The sequence below is a fragment of the Podarcis tiliguerta genome (genome assembly GCF_965153285.1).
Source record: "Podarcis tiliguerta genome assembly, chromosome: 2".
Lineage (NCBI taxonomy): Eukaryota > Metazoa > Chordata > Lepidosauria > Squamata > Lacertidae > Podarcis > Podarcis tiliguerta.
The window spans coordinates 90,675,145-90,695,776 of record NC_139535.1 but is presented as its reverse complement, the minus strand read 5'-3'; the positions used below and the strand labels follow the sequence as shown (position 1 = coordinate 90,695,776).

At 43.9% G+C, this 20,632-nt stretch overlaps 1 protein-coding gene and 2 long non-coding RNA genes across 6 annotated transcripts in view; 1 reads left to right on the top strand and 2 right to left on the bottom strand.

The window, feature by feature from the left end:
- The window catches only part of ABCC3 (ATP binding cassette subfamily C member 3), a 69,689-nt gene extending 59,296 nt beyond the window's left edge, over positions 1-10,393 (bottom strand). The window contains exons 1-3 of one of the 3 annotated variants that reach the window (XM_083429996.1): positions 9,873-10,393; positions 9,053-9,218; positions 6,996-7,148 (exon numbers count right to left, since the gene is read on the bottom strand). Coding sequence is in view for 1 of the 3 variants with exons in the window: in XM_083429995.1 (XP_083286121.1) it covers positions 5,666-5,695 (30 nt within the window). In the remaining 2 variants the exon portion in view is untranslated. Of the gene's footprint in view, positions 1-5,665; positions 6,272-6,995; positions 7,155-9,052; positions 9,219-9,872 lie in introns of those variants that run through there. The other 2 variants (XM_083429997.1, XM_083429995.1) reach the window with 2 other exon arrangements.
- Positions 10,394-11,330: 937 nt separating this feature from the next.
- On the bottom strand, positions 11,331-19,185 carry LOC310672641. Its single transcript, XR_014508698.1, has 3 exons — positions 18,859-19,185; positions 15,070-15,332; positions 11,331-11,695 (listed from the first exon to the last, which is right to left on the bottom strand). It is a non-coding gene; the product is annotated as an uncharacterized lncRNA (long non-coding RNA).
- The window catches only part of LOC310672636, a 26,353-nt gene continuing 20,042 nt past the window's right edge, over positions 14,322-20,632 (top strand). Inside the window, exon 1 of one of the 2 annotated variants that reach the window (XR_014508690.1) lies at positions 14,322-14,638. This is a non-coding gene — a long non-coding RNA (uncharacterized lncRNA). The remainder of the gene's footprint in view (positions 14,639-20,632) is intronic. The other variant, XR_014508691.1, reaches the window with a different exon arrangement.

The window sequence follows — 20,632 nt, the reverse complement described above, 5'->3', positions numbered from 1 at the left end:
TCTCCTCTCATGAGGTGGCCAAAGTATTGGAGCCTTAGCTTCAGAATCTGTCCTTCCAGTGAGCACTCAGGACTGATTTCCTTCATTATGGATAGGTTTGATCTTCTTGCAGTCCATGGGATTCGCAAGAGTCTCCTCCAGCACCATAATTCAAAAGCATAAATTCTTTGGCCTTCTTTATGGTCCAGCTCTCACTTCCATACATCACTACTGGGAAAACCATAGCTTTAAATATATGGACCTTTGTCGGCAAGGTGATGTCTCTGCTTTTTTAAGATGCTGTCTAGGTTTGTCATTGCTTTTCTCCGAAGAAGCAGGTGTCTTTTAATTTCGTGACTGCTGTCACCATCTGCAGTGATCAGTACCTTTAAAGCACATGCCCTCACCCCTCTAAGAATTCTGTTCACTGTAGTTTGTTAAGGGCTGCTAGGACTTGTAACTCTCTGAGGGGTAAAACTAAAGGCGCCAAAATTATTTGAGGGGAAAATGTGCTTCAAATGGTATAGTCTGTATCATACGCAGCCTGAGAGATAAGCAACTCATTGTTCAGAATACTGCTTCTTCACATCTAACCCTGCTTCTAATTCCACCCTATATGGAAGCAGGCATATTTGCATTAGCATCTCCAACCATCAACTTGCAGAACAGGAGCAGCACTTTTCTTGAAAGAGGTCAAGCCTAGAAAAACGGTCCATTCAGGGGGTGGCAGGTGAACTAGCTCGTGGATTCACCAAACAAGAAGAGGCACTTGCTGTTTTGATTAGAAGGCGGCTTGTAAATTAACTTTCACAGAAGCCAGTCATTTCATCTAGAACTTTCTTACCTCAATGGATTCCTGAACATCTAAGCAATCCGTTCTCTTGGGATGATCAACAATGTATTTAAAAACTGGAATGCACCTAATAAATGTTGGTTACATAATTTCCAGGTTGTTCTGTATGCAGTTCTTGGCAACAGTGTTTATGGGGAAAGCTCTTCCTATTTACTAACACCTTTGCTGTTTTAGGCGGGTGGCGCTGTGGGTTAAACCACAGAGCCTAGGACTTGCTGATCAGAAGGTCGGCAGTTTGAATCCCCGCGACAGAGTGAGCTCCCGTTGCTTGGTCCCTGCTCCTGCCAACCTAGCAGTTCAAAAGCACGTCAAAATGCAAGTAGATAAATAGGTACTGCTCTGGCGGGAAGGTAAATGGTGTTTCCGTGCGCTGCTCTGGTTCACCTGAAGCACCACTTTAGCTAATGGAGCCTCCCGCTGCCGCTGCGCCACCGGAGCACAATTTCTGTTCTCATCCTGAAGCAAAGTTCTTAACCTGAAGCACTATTTCTGGGTTAGCCGAGTCTGTAACCTGAAGCGTATGTAACCTGAAGCGTATGTAACCCGAGGTACCACTGTACAAAGAGGGGAGAGCTGCCCTTCTATTTCTAGACAGAACAGCCTTTGCAGAATCTACTTTTTGTGTTACTGGCTCCATTGCTTTCCAGTCTGACATACTAAAACCGAGAAAGCGTTTAAAGCTTGCACAAAACTGTTGAGCCCAATATGAGGCTAGCTCCCACTAGCCTGCAGAATACTATTGGCATAAGAAACTTTTATGTGCATTAAACAAATAATAATGTGGCTGTCAGTGTCAACAAGAAGTACAACACCGCAGATCAAGACACTCCCTAAACAGGGGCAAAGGTAAAAGGGATTGTTCTCATGTTCCTTTTGAAAAGCATCATCTTCTTCTTTTTAAGAGACTCCCTTTAGCCAGCGGCTTACTATCTAGCTTTGGAATCAGAGTGGTGTTGTGGTTCTTCTGAGTGTTGAACTAAGACAGAAAAGAACTAGGTTCAAATCTCTACACAGCCATGAAGCTCACTGGATGACCTAGATCAGTCACTATTGCTAGGCCTAATTTACCTCACTGCTTTGTTGTAAGGGTAAAAGTGCATGGGGGAACCTTGTCCACCACCCTGAGGAAGTGAGAGATAAAAATGATAGTAAGTACAGTGGTACCTCGGTTTAAGAACAGTCTGGTTTAAGAATGAATTGGTTTACAAACTCTGTAAAAATAGTGTCTTGGTTTGAGAACTTTACCTCGGTCTAAGAACGGAATCCAAACGGTAGAAGGGCACCGGCAGCGGGAGGCCTCATTAGGGAAAGCGCGCCTCAGTTTAAGAACAGTTTAGGTTTAAAAACGGACTTCCGGAATGGATTAAGTTTGTAAACCAAGGTACCACTGTAAATAAATCTTAGGAGTAGTCCAAGCAGAGTGGTTACTCTTTAAGGAGGTGGAGAGTTTCCTCCAAACCAATAATGGAAATGAAACTAAAGTGTTTTGTTTTTGTTTTACTATGGATACCCAAAGAAGCCTCTTATTAAGAAACACGAACCACTCACACAGCACAGCACACAGTGTACATTTGAGAAGCACATACATATCTGTTAAAAGGTGAGGCAGCTTACTGCAAATTCACAGAGCACATGTGTAAGACTCCAAGAGTATTCAGTTAAGTGGCGAACAGAATGGACTTATCTTTGTGTTAAACTTCTGCTGGGCAGAAGACAGTAGCTACAAAGTCTCTTTGAACCATCAGACACAAAGAAACACGGAGAAATAATGAATTTACGCATTGTGGTAAAGGTGGTTGGGCAACAGCTGACTTTCAGAAGGGCTGTGTTCCAGCAAGAAGGAAAGGACTGGTTGAATGTGGTGTATGGGAGTATGGTCTGCAATCAGTCCTACAATACACAGGATTGGAGCCACCCTTGTACAGTGGTACCTCAGGTTAAGAACTTAATTCATTCTGGAGGTCCATTCTTAACCTGAGGTACCACTTTAGCCTCCTGCTGCTGCCACGCCGCCACCACGCAATTTCTGTTCTCATCCTGAGGTAAAGTTCTTAACCTGAGGTTAGCGCAGTCTGTAACCTGAAGCATCTGTAACCTGAAGCGTCTGTAACCTGAGGAACAACTGTACTGATATCATGTTACACCTACATCAATGCATTGAAACACTTCCATTGGAGGCAATGGAGAGCTGCAGCTGAACAGCCCCCCCCCCACATGAGAGACGGGGGTGGGGGGAGAGTTCTAATCAACTCAGTAACCAACTGGAGAGCCAAACTCTACAAGATCCATGATAATATATCCCAATATTTCATTTTCAAATTAAAGCAGCCACTGATGGTTCCAATTATAACTGGAGCATTATCTCTGGAAGGGGTAATGCTTTTCCTCAGTGCTGTCCCCCCCCCATTATATCTAACAGTAACCCCCCAGAGTTACTATTAGCCTTTGGAAAACAAGGTGCTCACACCTTTAATAGTGCTCCTGAATAGAATCCATTTCTTCTTCTTCTTCCCCTTCCCTACCATTACGCTGCGTAGTGGAGAGCTCTCAAAACGTTCATAGAAAGGGCCCGGGTTTGACAAGCTTATTTTCTGTTGTGCCTAAGAGAACAAGTCCATCGTATAGTTTCCCACACCTGCAATCTGGTTGTACAGTCCAGACAACAGGAATTCTTCCTCAACCATAGTCGGTGAGAACTAGGCCTATGCAAAGCATCACCTGCAATAGTAATTGCATGATATATTTATTTTGCATAAATAATTATGATTGCAAAATCATTGGACTTTTTTGTGCAGACTTTCCAAGACGTAAATCTTTGAATGACGAAGGTATCTTCCTTGAAATCTGAAAAAGCGACTACAAAAGCATGGAAAAAACCATGAGAAAAGCTAGGTAAGCAATGCCAGCAATACATTATACAGTAAAACCAGTTATTAGAACGCACTATACAGCAGTGGCCCTCTTGATGCTGCTGTGCTCAAACTCCCATCAGCTCCACCCAACATAATCAATGGTCAGGTATGATGGGAGTTACAGTCAGCCATAGGCTCTCTATCCATGCTCTACAGTTATAGCATGCCTCCAGGGCAATACATCACAAACTTGCTTCTGCAAATCAGTGACCTACTATGGACACAAAATATACACAAATGTACATGTATATATTTCCACAGATAACCATTTCTACAACACACAAAAATTCAGGCTATGTACCAAAATATGCTAATTAAGACAAAACTCCCATTGAACTCAATGGGACTATATAATAAAGCATTTAAATTTTGGACAAACGTGCAAGAAGATTCTCTTCTCCTGAAAAATGCTCAGCCTTACTCAGTTTTGTAATTTGTGTCAATCTCCATTTCATTCCTCTGGGGCACAATGTATCTGACAGAGTGAGTTTGCATGTCTGCTCAAAGGTAAAAGCCCATTGAACACAATGGTGCTTCCAGCCAAGTACATAGGTCTAGGAATGCAGCCTATGATGCTTCCATTTCTGTGGAGGGAACAATGAATTACTGCACAATAAACAGCTGTATAACAATATACAGCTTTGCCCCCCCCCCCCCAAGTCAGGACCCAGGTACTGTATCAACATACATCTTTTAGTGGACAGAGATATTCTCCAGGGCTGGAATGAGTATGACTCCAACTTTGAAGAAACAGCCACATGCTCTAACAGCCTCTAGCGATTGCCTTGCTCAAGCTTGTGTATTGGTTTTGCCCAACATTACAATGGTGTGGCAGTTAAGGGATTGAAAAAATACCTGTCTAGTCAGGTTTGCAGCACCAGTGAGTAGCCTCACCTGCCCTTAGAAGTCAGTAGGGGAGAGGTTTTCTTTTTTTTATTCCTATAAAAATGCAACTGTTTTTCGGTATGCCAGCAACGTGTCTGAGTGCTGAACACGTTCCCAAGTACTTTGCTTCATCGGTTCCAGTGGGAATGAACGCACGTGCATCTGTGTGAGCAGTGCTGCTAGTTTTTAACCCGGCAGAAATATGCCAGCACGTGCCATTCATGGGTTTGAACCTGCCTCCGGCAAGTTTTTGTTTTGTCCCTCAATTCACAGGGACTGTTGGCATCCATCTGTCTCGAAAGACAACGGAGGAGCGCGCCTTTGGTGGATGAATTGCAACATTTCATTTCGGGTCCACACTTGTTTGATAATACGCTGAGAGCTGATAAAGATCCCCCCTTTCTTTTCGTAACCCCATTACTTGGAAGTTTTGGGATGCGTGAGGCAAGCCATCTCCACGAGTTTCTGCCCTCCAGGTTGCGAGGTTCCACGTGTAAGCGTGACTGTGCTCATCTACGGCAAGGCTGCGCCTCCAACCAGGTCTGCTAACCCACATCGCATAGTTCCTGCCTTTTCGCCCTCGGCAACCCCCCTCTGAGGAGTCTGCATCCCCGCGTCATGCTGCTGGTCCACACACAACTCTTATCTCTTTCTCCCTCTTTTCGGGTGCCTTTCTCCACCCCAAGGCTCTGGAGGCAATCCACCCCCATCAAAAACAAGAACCCATCGGCAGGAGGAGAATTGCGCATGCAGAAACTTAGGGACTCCCCTCCTCCCGACCTTTCCATGCCCCATCCCTTTAAAGTTCACTGAAGTGCCCGAAAGTTGCAGCCTGGCGATGCCCGATGCCCGCGCCTGTGTTTTATTAAATGATCGTCCTTTCTTGAAACAACAGACATGCTCTGAAGGCAGATGAGCGGAAACTCCCTTGACTTCCTTACTTATTTGGGGAAAACGAGAGGGATGCGCTGGCCTCCGAGGGCCACCGGGTGATCACGGATTGTGCGGCGGTGAGGGGGGAGGAATGCTTACTTACCCAGAAACTGGATCCGCAGAAGGCGTCCATGGTGCAGCGGCCGCCCAGAGCAGTCTGGCGACGGTCCCTTTCGCCGCGCTGCCTCCGCTCCTGGCTCGCCTTTTGCTTCCCTTCCGCCACGCTAGGGCGGATGTTTGCCTCGCACGGAAAGGTGGGCGGGGAAGGGCTCGCCCAGGCAGTGCCGGCGCCAGGCTAAGCCGCGACGAGGCTGGCGGGTGGGGGTCTTTTACTGCTGCGCTCTTACTAAACTTCCCTTTTTGCGGACCAGCTCGGGCAAGGCCCGCGCCTGGAAGGGAGAGAGAGACAGAGAGCGCGCGCCGTAGTTGGGCGGTGGGTCGGTGGGTGATCGGGCCTCGGCGTATGAGGGGAGCGAGGCCACGGAAGCCCGACCAGCTGCTGGGAGACTTGGGCCCCCTTGGGTGGCTGGGCGGTGCTCCGTGGTACACAGCAACACACCACCTTTTCCCTCTCTGCAGTGGGGCAGTTAGGGCTGGACCTCGAGCGGGGGGAGGGGGAAAGGTCCAAGGATCACCCATCTCGCGAATGACCACCCAGAGAGCGAGCGAGCCAGGTGATATGGATAGCTGCGAACAGGCCCCTCCTCAGCACCTGGGACAACATGGGCATCCTGCCAGGACCCATCAAACCTGGCGCTGGCTGCCACAGCATCCTTTTTAAAAAGCAGTTTATAGTTAGGGGACAGCTGGCTGGGCATGTACTTGTTTATACATACAGTGTTCTGAAGTGGGTTTTTTTTTGGGGGGGGGGCTTCCCTTGGTGAAGGAGCCAGGCAAATTTGACAGTGGGTTAATGGGTTGTAAGTTTGTTAGTATAACAAAGGAAGTTGCGTTTTGGTTCCCATATTGTTCTGGAAAGTACAAACCTGGCAGGTTAGCCTTTAAATGTTAACTGAATCAAATTTCTCCCCCACCTAGCTGCATGTTTAAACAGTCATGATGAGTCATAGTGTGGCTCACCATGTTGCATAAACCAAGCTAGTGATTAGTAACCCTCTAATTTTTGCCATTAAGTTTATAGCAATCCAACTATACAGGATGATCACATTACGTAACCTCTGAAGAAATCCATGGAATTTTGTCACACTGTGTCAAGAGCTTCTGGATCTCTTTCACTGCCCTGTAAGGTAAACTACCGAACTACTGAACTTGATCTGGGCTGACTTTGCCCATCTTAGATGGTCTTTGGTTCCTTCCAGGCATGACAAAATTTAAAGGGGGATTCCTGCTCCAGCTGAGCTTTGTTAGAGAGCATCAAGGTATTTCTGTGCTCATATATGATCCTCTTTTCTTTGGTTATTCTCTGATCCTACCTTCTGGTTTGTGCTTTGGTCCTGACGTGCTCTTCAGTCCTGCTGACTGTTTCCAGTGTCAAGTCTGCCAAGCAGTCACAGAGAAGCACACAAATCTGCAAACATGTTTCCTCTTGCTGTTGATTTCGTTGTCTCTTAAATTCTGGAGAAATTCTGAAATACCACATTGTATGGACAAAAATAGACCCTGGTTAGTCATAACCTGTTAAATAAGAGTTCAAAACAATGTCTTGACAGCTGAATTACATCGCTGAACTTCATGGGATAGGAGGACAGAGCTGACACAAGTTCCAAATGAACTTGAGGCTGTAGGCCAGTGGCCGTAGGCACAGAAAGTAGGACACAGAACTGGAGACTTTTGGACATAAAATCCAATATGGTCTACAAACAAGATAATCTCATGTTTGCTCAGAAGATCACGTACTATTTTTTTTATTTAATGGGCTGCATTACTGTTCCATATGCTCACATTATTATATTTGTATATACCAATGTTCAGTCAAATAGCCGTGCTGAGTGCTACCGGTAAATTATGCTAACCACTCAACTGACACACAATTCTGAAACAGACTTTGATTGGAGAACTGAATAGATTGTTTTGTTATACAGTAACTGCTATGGCAGGGGTAGGGAGACTTCAAGCCTGTGGACTGAATGAAGCCTCTCTCTTCAGCCCTCAGAACTCTGCTCAGGCCACATCCCTTAATGGGACCTCCAAGGTAGCAAATGATTACCTGAAAAAAAATCCAAGGCAATCAAGCCACATAAAGTAAATGGGCTGTATCCAACGTGCCTTGGCAGTGAGCTCCTGAACAACCAAGTTTCGGTGGAAGGCAGGTATGCTTAATTAGATTTCTACATTGCTACAAGTAGGTGTATTTTTGCTGGTTGCTAGGTGACAGAACTGAAAGCAAATGAGAACAGGCATTTATTTGGTACAATATTTAGATTCTAGCTTTCTTTAAAAACACTAAAGGCAGCCTGTGGTAACATAATAGAAAACCATGTATTCAAAACAATAAAAATCAAAGAAACATCATGTGTATTTGGAGAAAAAAGCCACAACAAACTGGGGGTGGGGCGGAATCATAGCCCAAAGGCTTTCCTGGAAAGTCAGGCTTGGGCTAGACACCAAAAGGTCATCCATGTGATGGATATTGGGACCTATTCCTAGAAAGTGTTCCACAACTAGGGATTGTATCCAATAAAGTCCCATCACCACAAGGCCTTCTGCTTCCACAGTGGGGTTTTCTCTAGCTCACCTCAACAAGCATTCTCCTTGCTCCTTACAAATCAGTTTTGGGGGCTTCCCCAACTCTCCGGAACAGATTTGGGGGGCACAGTGGGAGTGGAGGGGAGGAGTGTTGTTGCACAGGTGGAAGTCCTTGAACTAACGGTATGACTTTGTTAGATGCAGCTTACAGTGCTGCAGCTGAAAAGTCTATCGCATCTTCCCACTGTACTTTGGGGCGACAACAAACCCATCTGTTCATGGAAGGGAATATGGGATCTAACCCCTACCCAAGGTAAATTCAGTTGTACCTCCTAGCCAGCAAAATTGGAAGTCCATGTTAAACAATGACAAATAAATTGATTTGTCATTGTTTAACATGGACTTCCAATTTCTTGTACATTAATTTTGAAGCCATTATCTCTTACTTATTTTTCTACTTACAGTTTTGGGAGGATGGGAGGAGAGAAAGAGAAAGCTACAATGAATTAGCACTTAAAGCTACCCTGAAAACAGGTTTGGACTTCCACTTCACTGGCATAACAACAGCTAATAAGTTTCTAAAGGAAGATTTTGGAATAGCTTTTAACCATGGACTCTTCAGTGAATTCTTGTCTTTGCAGAAACCAGAGGGTAAAATTCCCCACAAAGTCAACACCCATGGTTTTAATCTAGAACAAACTAAGACAGCACTTGCCAACCTGACACTTTTCAGATGTTTTAGTCCAAAGCACTTGGAGGGCACCAAGTTGAGGAAGGCTGTCTTAAGGCAATCACAGTACTCATCTCAGTTACTTGTCCCCCTCTAATTTCATTTCATACATACCTTTAGGTGTATCCATTAAAAATGGTGCATTATTTTGATGACTATGTTGTGGACACAGCACTGGGCCTACAGGCACTGAATATATTGTTACATCCAATTTTGCCCATAAAACACTGCAGACTGCAAAGAACAGTGCACCATTGGGCTCCACCACTCAAAGGAACATCTGTTGCAAAAGGACATCAACAAACAAAACATCTGTCAGTCATATCCATGCCTCCTGCTAGGTAAAACTCAAAATTTAAATTTACATTAAATGTCATTAGCGCAGAAACTTCCTACGATGTCATTATCCTTACAAAATGCTTCCCCTTCCCTCTGCCCTGCCCCTAGTTTTCAAAACTGGACTGAAGAACAACGGACACCGTAAAGGAGCAAGATGAATCCTAAATACTTTCTTAGGACTGCATCTAACAGGCCATTAGTTGCCACAGCATTGACAAAAATAGATTTGGCTGTTATGAAACCTCTTAAAGATGCTTGATCCAGAAGATGCCATTTAAAAGAAGCTGCTTATAAAGGCAGAACATCTCCAAAAGACACACAGCCATTTATTTCTGTTTTTGTTTTGTTTCCTGAGTTGTAACACTACTTCCAGTAGTATTTTTTTTTAATCTAAATTAATTTAGACTGGCTATGTCATAGAGAGGTATCCAGCTTTCAAAGGTTGATTGGAATGCTTTCCTTATTCATAGTCAATGTAATTGTACACTGCTTTAATAATAATGGCCCACATTCACCTGTTTTAGGTGCATTTAATAGAAAACAGTGCTAACCAACATAGCCTAACACAAATGCACAAAAGTAGCTGGGTACATACTGTTCTCTTGGGTGCACGGCTGCGTTCAGTTCATGCTCCTGATGTGCACAGAAAATCAGAAGAAACTCCAACATAATTGAAATGGATACATTGGAGGTCCATATGTGAGCAATCTCTCAGGTTACAATATAGTTCACTTTGCCCCCAATGTATTACAGAGGCATGCCAGTCTAGTTGGATCACTGCTATAATGGACTACCAATGTTCTGTCTAGCTCTTCATTCTGCTTTTGCCATTAATCTAAAGAGTAATCACTTCAAAGGAAACATAAATAAGTTAGATGTTCTTCAGTGACAATCTGAGATTGAGAAATCTTATCTCCCTCCTACCAACCATCTTCTTCAATCAGTGGGCAAATTTCAGTATGTTTGGTCTATTTCCCACCCTCAAAGATCAATAGTTAATTCACATTGGATGGAAGCATATTTCCTTCCATTTTTAAAAAGTACTTTTGTTAAATCGGCTCATTGACTCCCAAGTTTGGAGAATGACCAAGTTCATTTTCTTCCTGCCCGTCATCACATTCAAATGGTTCTATTATACATCTATCTAGTCAGGCATTGCTTTTCTAAGCTAAAATTTGCATAGCTCTAATTCTAAGATATTAGGGCCTTTGCTTATTAGCACTAGGACTTAATGTTTCCTTTTATTAAAAGCATGCCTTCCATTTTCATTATTGAAAAGCTGCTTTGGAGGCTGCTCTAACATCTTGTGATATATTTCTTTAAATATATACTTACAGCATAAACATTCAGTGAAACAGACCATTAAATATATTGTTAATTAGACATATCATCAATTGTGCACATGTGGGTGTTGACAGACAGCGTCAATCTAATTCACTTGACACAGATATTGGCTGACACCTCCAGCTCCTTGTTTGATCTTAATTTTAGAATCTGTGCATGAAGTGGAAGGGAAAACTTTTCCAAGCTAAGCACTCACTTCTTAACCTAATGGATATTTAAAGGTAAAGGTAAAGGGACCCCTGACCATCAGGTACAGTCGTGGCCGACTCTGGGGTTGCGGCACTCATCTCGCTTTATTGGCCGAGGAAGCCGGCGTACAGCTTCCGAGTCATGTGGCCAGAATGACTAAGCCGCTTCTGGTGAACCAGAGCAGCACACGGAAATGCCGTTTATCTTCCCGCTGGAGCAGTACCTATTTATCTACTTGCACTTTGACATGCTTTCGAACTGCTAGGTTGGCAGGAGCAGGGACCGAGCAATGAGAGCTCACCCCGTCACGGGGAGTCGAACCGCCGGCCTTCTGATCAGCAAGTCCTAGGCTCTGTGGTTTAACCCACAGTGCTACCCGCGTCCCTAGATGGGCAGGGTAGAAGTAATAAATTATGATTATTATACTCAGAAGTAAATATTATTACACTTAATGGGGCATATTCCCAGATAAGTATGTATAGCATTGGTAATCTTAGCATGTTGTTAGTAACTGTGGCCCCCTTTCGTAATCAAACATCTGCTGAATGTTTATACTATTTAAACTTATCTAAATCCCGAGTGCTCAAAGATACACTTGTGGCTCCTTTTTTTTTTTTTTTTTTTTTTTTTGAGATGAGATTCCTAATTTTTTGTTGGCATCCATTTCCCTTTTATGGTGCAGTATTAGCTGAGCCACCATTGCATATCATAAACAACCCCTCACCCATCCTAGTTCCTTCTGCTACTTTTAGAATACGCTGGCCATTCTTCCATCTACTCCTAGGCCAATGGATTAGCTGTGGACAGGGGTCTTCAAATGTTGGTGGCTCATTAGGTAAAGACAAACAAGCTTGGGGTAAATCTACCCCGCCCTGCATTTGCCTCCTGGAGAGCAAAAAGAAAAAGAAAAAAAAGAATGTCAGGGAGCTCCCTGCTAAGTACTCTAGGTCAAAAGCTGTTTCAACTGCTGGTGGGTGTTCCCGCTTCCACACCCAGGAATACACCTAGCAGCATATTTAAGTCTTGTGAGGCAAAGGTGAAGCAAAGTTGGATTGATGTAACTAACAAAGGGGAAAAAATATACTGGTTGGACAGCTCCATAAAGCTGTTTTATTATTTTTATTCACCAGAAGAATGGGGGATTCAGGCAATGAAGCCAGAGCTACTATAACCAATCTGGCATATCTCCTTTTCTACCTTGGCTTGTTGAGGAAATACTATTTATTTAAATAATAAATTTTATGAAACGTATACACAGCCTGATTGCTTAAAAAAAAAATATCCTCACTGTGTGTGTGTGTGTGTGTGTGTGTGTGTAACAGATAAGACAGGAAAATCGAGAAAAATTTACAGCCCTACTTTAAAACATAAAAAGTTAAATTACTAAACCAGATTAAATTTACTTCAGCTTTCTAAACAACTGGGTAGGCTTCTCTAAACAAGAATGATTTCAGCAGGAGATATTATGGGAAGAATCCGTCTCTTGCTGTTCCTGTCTTCCTCAGAGGATATCTTCTAAACAATATTGATTGAAAGTGAGGTGTGTTTGTTTTGTATAAAACCTGTGTGTCCTGAGAGAAGGATAAGGCCAGGGCAGGGAGCACATAACTGCCAGCTTCCGGCAAAACCATCAATGGCCTGAGAGAACAGTTGGAACAGACTCAGCCCTGCTTTTATTGGGGCTGATTTAAAAAACACAACAACAGCTGTGTGACCTGAGGGAAAGCAGAAGTCAGGAAGCCCAGGACAAGGAACAACTTAGGCCCAGGGTACCTTTGAACTCATATGTCCCAGTTCAATAACTGGGATAATATTTTAATAAATAATAATAATAATAATAATAATAATAATAAATAATAATAATACCTTTATTGTCAATGTGCAACCTGTGTACAATGAAATTAACCAAGCCTCTGAGGAAAAATCTGTGGTTGTCTCCCAGATTGGTGAGGCTCACCTTAAACCAACAAGAAATTGAGCCTGCAGTCTGGTAGTGGAATGGTCTAGCAGAAGAGATTCAACAGGAACCTTCTCCATTAAATGTTTGCTGAAAACTTTTTTTTTTTAATGCTACAAGGAGTATGCAGATAGTGAAGAGAAATTTCTTCCTGTGATGGTGAGCTATGTTTTCAGTTTTTATGAATGTGTGCGCATGTGTGTTTATATATATATAAAGTTAGGGTCATATACCTATCAGCTCCTGAAGAGCAAGCACATCAGTAAGCCTGAGAGAACCCTTATTATTCTATATTTTGGACTATTTGTTTGTCGTACTATTCTAAGATGGCTGGCTGCCTTGTGTGCCTTTGCCGAAAGATAGTACAGTGGTACCTCGGGTTACATACGCTTCAGGTTACATATGCTTCAGGTTACATACGCTTCAGGTTACAGACTCCGCTAACCCAGAAATAGTGCTTCAGGTTAAGAACTTTGCTTCAGGATAAGAACAGAAATCGTGCTCCGGCGGCAGCGGTGGCAGCAGGAGGCCCCATTAGCTAAAGTGGTGCTTAACTCGAGGTACCACTGTATATACGACTGCAACAAACAAACTCCCTCAAATACAGTGGTGCCCCGCAAGACGAAAGGGTTTTCCATTTTTCAATGCGCTTCGCAGGACGAATTTCTCTATGGGCTTGCTTCGCAAGATGAAAATGTCTTGCGATTCTTGCGATTTTTTCCGCTCCCCACCCCCTTTTTCTAAGGCACTAAGCTGCTAATAGCCTTTTAGCAGCTAATCCGCTAATCCCTTAAGCCTTTAATAGCCGCTAATAGCCGCTAAACCGCTAATAGCGCCAATCCACTAATAGGGTTGCTTCGCAAGACAAAAGAACCGCTAGACGAAGAGACTCACGGAACGGATTCTTTTCGTCTTGCGAGGCACCACTGTAGAAAGATCATAATAACCCAAATGTGTCAATGGCGGTAAGCAGGAAGGAAAAAGAACAGGACATTTCAGTGTGAACTTGCTTGCTCCCTTCCTCACAGGCAATGGAGTGGACTGGACTAGCCTGCAATCATTTGTTAATAATCTTCCAGGGACCACCTACAAGTGCTGGATGGCAACAGAGACAAAAATGGGTGGAGAATTAGACTGACTCTTATCTTTGTATGTTAGAATGCTTTCTAGGAATAGAAAAGTTAGAGATTTGTACACCCCACATCTCTATCCTTGCAGATAAGAGGGGTTATCTGTAGGGCAACCAGCCCCATATAACCAGCATGGTTGAATCTAATTAGTGCCTAAAGCAAGGGTAGGCAAACTAGGGCCTGGGGGCCGGATTTGGCCCAATCGCCTTCTAAATCCGGCTCACAGACTGTCCGGGAATCAGCGTGTTTTTACATGAGTAGAATGTGTCCTTTTATTGAAAATGCATCTCTGGGTTATTTGTGGGGCATAGGAATTTGTTCATTCTCCCCCCCCCAAAAAAAAAATATAGTCCGGCCCCTCACAAGATCTGAGGGACAGTGGACCAGTCCCCTGCTTAAAAAGTTTGCTGACCCCTGACCTAAAGGGTTAAAACCATAGAGTCAGCTGTACTGCCAGGCTTCGCCTTTGTCACTTCCCCTCACCTTGGGAAGAAATTGGTAGCCAAGCATTTTGTTTTTCTCACCCTACATGTGGACTCCATTATGTAAGGAGTTCTGAACTAATTCTATCTACATGGCTTTAACCAGCCTCTTTTGTTTCTGACCATAATGGAGCCTGAAATTAGGATTTTTCTCTACCAGTAGTTTATAAATTTTTACCTTTTGTAACTCATCAACTGCCTGCCCATTTTTTCTGACTGCTATATGGAAAAGAACAAGAATCTGACCTTTGAAGGGCTTGTAAGTAATCCATTTTACAACCTCCCAAACATGTGGTCTATCTCTGTGCTAGGGAAATGTAAAAGTTTGGAAATAACTTTTAAAGGGGACATTTTAAAGGTTTTGCAACCGAAATCTCCATGCTCTTCTTTGTTGCATGTTTTGCAATGTTAAATCTCTGCTGGGGTTCTTTCACCAAAGTGAATATGCCCCAAACTTGGGCCTTGGCTTCCAGGGCTAAGGGAAAGGGCAAATTATAGACTAGCGAGAGCGTTTGACGAGGGTGCAGTGCAGAACCAGTGAGGGGTGTGGTCCTCTGTCTGTGATTCCCAATAGTGGGGCCCCACTGGTGGTGTGTAAATCACATAAATTCCAATTCTAAGGCCTTGTACTAATGTCCCCACAACTGCAAATCAGTAGACTTTTTTTGTTTGCTTCACTTGATCACTTACAGCTTCATCTGAATGTTGCATATTCTCATTTATGACTTTTGCAGAATGTGGCATTTATCAACAGTTCTGCTAATTCCTAATAGTCAATTAGTAGCAGGATATTGGACTTGTTCCCCTCGATGGAATTCAGGCTCTCATAAGATGCATGGTGTTGTCTCACTGTTCCAATTTATATCAAAGCTTAATGCTCATTGTTTTCCTAATTGTGCTCTTTGCACTTGCTTGATGTTATTCCATTTTATCTTCTGTGCTGACAATCATAGCTAGAGGACGAATGAAAACAGTTAGTTGTCATGTCAGGTTTCCACTTAATAGTTTGGCTACAATGGGACCGTAATTAAACCCCCCAACTTCAAATGTTCCAAAATTCCCCAGCTGTCTTATGGTGCGAGACAGGATACAGTTCACATTATTAAACAATGGCCTCAGTAGCTATTTTGACCCAGGTCTAGACTGATAGATTTCATTACGTGATTAATAAACTTTAACCCACTTTAGGCAGCCAGGCATTCTGTTGACTGTTTTGCAGAGTACAGTGGTGCCTCGCAAGACGAAATTAATTCGTTCTGTGAGTTTTTTCGTAGAGCGAGTTTTTTCATCTTGCGAAGCACCACGGCGGGGAGGGGTGGGGAGAAGCAGGGCAGCTGCCGCAGCCAGTCCTTGGACTCACCCGCGCCTTGTGGACAACGCGAAATGCGGCTGCTGGAGGGCGGCGGAGCTCAGGAGCGCGACTCCGGCTGCAGCGCTGGCTGCTGGCGGCAACGGCTCCTGAGGGGAGCGCGCGAGGGCGGTGGGCAGCGGTGCGAGGCAGCCAGAAGGTCGGAAGGTCGGCTGGAAGGTGGGAGGGAGCCGGAGGAGCGGGAAAGCGAGCGTGCGACCGTCGCCATGACAGGAGAGGCAGGGCTGTTTCGTCTAGTGAAGCAAGCCCTTTGGAAAATCCATCTCGCGAAGCACTTCAGAAAATGAATAACCCTTTCGTCTAGCGGGTTTTTCGTCTTCCGAGGCATTCGTCTTGCGGGGTACCACTGTATCTAAATTTTTAAAACCATGAATGATGCATCTAATGGAGTGGACTGTAGCCCAAGAAATCTTATCCCCGAGCAAGGATTTGAACCCGTATCTCCCAGTTACTAGGCCACCATGCCACACTGGCTCTCCAGAACAACCTGGCTACACCTATATGGTGTAATTTGTCATCTCCTGTGACCTAGCAACCTCACCAGGTCTAATGGGCACCAGCCGCAACTGATTCAAGCCATCTGTGTCTGTATCTAGCAAGAGCCTTAGGATGAAGTTTGTGAGGAAGTAGCAGACATCGAAATGAGGTTGTTTCAGGTGCTTTACAGCTGTCAGGTTGCACCCTTGCCTCCTGGGAAAAACCACTTAATGACTAATCCCTTCTCTCTACAAATACAACACCTGACTGTTATTCACTTCTGCCTGGAGGTAAGAGCACATGCAATTCAGCTGCAGTGATGGAGTATGGATAGGGATGAAGATCACAAGCAGGATTCAGTTTGGGGTTCCCAGTAGGTTTATAAAAAACACTCACAGATTACCAGTTTTCTCCTGACTACCATGATGAGCCCTTGTCAGTGTTCCAATTTTTCCTTGGTGTTCCTTCACTTGTATATATTTGTTCTTCTGCCTGTCATTTTGAATTATTGTAACTCTGTCTTTGGAGGTTTTGAATATTTCTGAATAATTCATTCTCTCTGCTTTCCCTGGGATGCCGCTCAGACTGCTATTAATCATACTGCATTATTTAGCTGTGAGGAACTTAGGTGCTCTCCCCTCCCCCTCCCCCCAATTGTGGTTTTTCTCTACTCCACAAAGCAGCAGGACTTCTAAAAAGCTTTGATCATGAAAAAAAGGCTTCTTTATTTAGAGCAGAAATCCTATACACACTTTTCTGGGAGTTGGTCCCATTGTGTTCAATGGGACTTATTTCTACTTAGGATGGCAGTGTTAAGATCTTTGTTTCTTAGTACATTTTGAGAGAATGTGTAAGTCGTTGTTTAAGATGTGTTTTGATTCCAGGAAGTCATCTGAGGTTAAATCAAATCTGAGAAGTCTAGAATTCTCGGCACATACAGAGCAAAATCTTCCACAGGTGTGTGTGCAGAACTAAAAATGCACACATTCTTCTCAGTGTCCAAATTCTCCAGTAATTTGTCTCTCCTTAAATTTATTTCATATATTTGGACTGGAGAAATTAGTAGAGATTCACAGCAGGCCCTGAAAAAGTGGAGGCAGGTGCAGAAAGGATGAAAATACGGGACATATTATGAGGGAGGCAATATTAAAGGGTGCATCATCACATAGTGGAGAAGAAGTAAGCGGAAAGTGCAAGAGACTTATTTGCTTTTTGCTCTGAGAAAACACCACTCAGAGTTTTGTGTGACCACCTACTCTACACCTTCTCCATGAAAAACCGTGAGGGCAAGAGATTTTCCTTAATAAAAACAAAGTTATTTGTCTCAAATTGATTGCAGGTGTCCTCTGCATGTGGTTGTGCTTTTAACTTGACACTGCTAATCTACATTCAGGGTACAAAGAGCCTGTTCTGTGTGTAGCAGCACTCCCATTCAACTGACTCCCCACAATTTCAAACTGGCTCCTGGCAGCTACTGTGCACCCCATGGGAACTGAATCAGCCTTAAACCAAGGCTGATTACCCAGGATATAGAGATGGCAGAGAGCTCTGCCCCAGCAGGAATTCAGACTGGAAACCAGAATTCTAGGACAATGAGCAGAGTGGACTTAGGGTTTGGGCCTGGACTATTCCAGAAACTACCGTATTTTTCGCTCTATAAGACGCACCCGACCATAAGTCGCACCTAGTTTTTAGAGGAGGAAAACAAGAAACAAGAAAGCGACGCAAAGCCTCTTGAGCGAACAGGGAGGAGCTCTCCCGCTGCGCTCAAGAGGCTTTGCATGGCTATTGCTGAAGCCAGAAGAGCAAGAGGGATTGCTGCGCATCGATCCCTCTTGCTCTTCTGGCTTCAGCGATAGCTGCGCAGCCTGCATTCGCTCCATAAGACACACACACATTTCCCTGTACTTTTTAGGAGGCCAAAAGTGCATCTTATAGAGCGAAAAATACGGTATTTGATGAAAAGGGGACTTGACTATAATATGTATTTCCAGCACCACTGCTACATTCATGGTGCAATCCTATGCAGACTCAAAAGACTCATAGAGTACAGTGGTACCTTGGGTTACAAATGCTTCAGGTTACAGACTCTGCTAACCCAGAAATAGTACTTCGGGTTAAGAACTTTGCTTCAGGATGAGAACAGAAATCGTGCGGCGGCGGCAGCAGGAGGCCCCATTACCTAAAGTGGTCTTCAGGTTAAGAACAGTTTCAGGTTAAGAACGGACCTCCAGAACGTATTAAGTTCTTAACCCAAGGTACCACTGTATTTCCATTGCATGAAATGAATGTTCCGTAAACTATCAACCACCACCTAGTTGTGGACTTTGGGCTCTCAAATTTCATTGGCGCCCTGCGCTACATTAAACTTTGGCACGTGCGTCCCTGCGCTTCATTCTATAGTATGGTTGTGATGCCCAGTGTGGCCAAACCAGTTGCACTTCCCTAAAACTGCCTCTGCACCGCCCCCTTTCATTGGCTTTAGCAGTAGTTGCAAGCAAGGAGAAAGCAGGGGCCTGGCTGAACAAATCTCTGAATACTTGTAAGGTCTCAGTGTCACTTGATGGATTAATTGCTTGCTTGTTGTAACTGTCTTAAGAGGTTAATTAAACTCACAGCAGGTGTTAACATACCTCTGGCCATAGGAGGTCTTGCTTCTGTGAAGGGAGATTAATTGGATGAATGAACAATTGTAAGTCAATGGAGCGTATCCCTTCTGCTGACTTGAGGGGTTTCCTTCATTTCAGCTGTGGAAGTCATCCAAGCTGCCTTTCCTCAGCTCACATAGGCCTAGCAGGATAGGTTTATCACTTTTCTTTCCCCAATGGGACAGCCAATGTTAATCCTTTCCCCCGCTTAATAGCAAAATGGCAACCTGCAAGAGTATGGCACTGAATGCAGCATCCCTGCAACATAAGGCACAATCACTAAAACATACCCTCCAGCCATTCTCCGATGAAAATAGGGACATCCTAAGGAAAAATGGGGCATTCTGGGATCAAATTAGAAGCCTGGATGGCTTTTCTAAATCAGGGATGCCCCTGGAAAAATGGGGAACTTGTAGGGTCTGCTAACAGCTGGAGTGAAGATAGTGGCAGTATTTTAAACAGCTTGCTGGAGGTTCTTCATCAATAGCATTAACCAAACATTACAATTTCATACAATGCTAGAACTCGTGGACATCTAATGAAGCTGAATGTTGGAAGATTCAGGACAGGTAAAAGAAAGTACTTCTTCACACGGAGCAAATTCCATAGTTTAACTCTGCACTTACAGGAGGCAGTGGTGGCAACCAACCTTTAGATGGCTTTGAAAGAGGGTTTGGACCAATTCATGGAGGGAGAGGGCTACTGATGGCTACTAGCTGTGATGGCAATGCTCTGCCTACACAGTTGGAGGCAACAATGGTTCTGAATACCAGTTGCTGGAAGCCAGAGAAAGGGAGAGCACTCTTGTGCTCGAATCCTGCTTGTGGGTTTTTCTCACAAGCATCTGGTTAGTCCTCTGGTCTTAATTTACAGCGTAAAATATATATCAGCAAGACAACACTGATACAGGCTTGCCTACCTCCATACGATACAGCTATATTTTTGAAGAATGCATTTATAACACAGCGATACTTAATGAAGGATGCATTTATAAACAAATGTGCATTAATGCACATTAGTTTATAAATGCGGCCTTCGTTAATGTGGTTTAACCTTTATGTTGAAACAAATATTTACTTGGAAATTATTTTTTTACTGGAACATTTGCAGTTATTTCAAAACATGGCAACTTCCCTTTCATAGTTGTAAATTAGAAGAAGAGAAATAGAAGACATTGGAAAATTAACACACTTACTTGAGCACACTCAAACCCTATGTGAATTCTCTTTCAGTAGATATTCAGCTAGCGTCCTCACTGTTAACCTTCAGAGGACATAATGGTAGGGCTGTCCCTAAGCACACTGAGGGCCAATGGTAGATATAGTTCTCTTGAAGGCCATGGGTAGTCAAAATTGGTGCTGAGGTTTCCTGCATGGATGTGCAGACTAATGAGAAAACCACTGGGTGGCCCAGTGGCACACACACAAGAGCTTTAGGTATCTTATATTTGTTGTTGTTTAGTCGTTTAGTCGTGTCCAACTCTTTGTGACCCCATGGACCAGAGCACGCCAGGCACTTCTGTCTTCCACTGCCTCCTGCAGTTTGGTCAAACTCATGCTGGTAGCTTCGAGAACACTATCCAACCATCTCGTCCTCTGTGGTCCCCTTCTCCTTGTGCCCGCCATCTTTCCCAACATCAGGGTCTTTTCCAGGGAGTCTTCTCATGAGGTGGCCAAAGTATTGGAGCCTCAGCTTCACGATCTCTCCTGAGTGAGCACTCAGGGCTGATTTCCTTAAGAATGGATAGGTTTGATCTTCT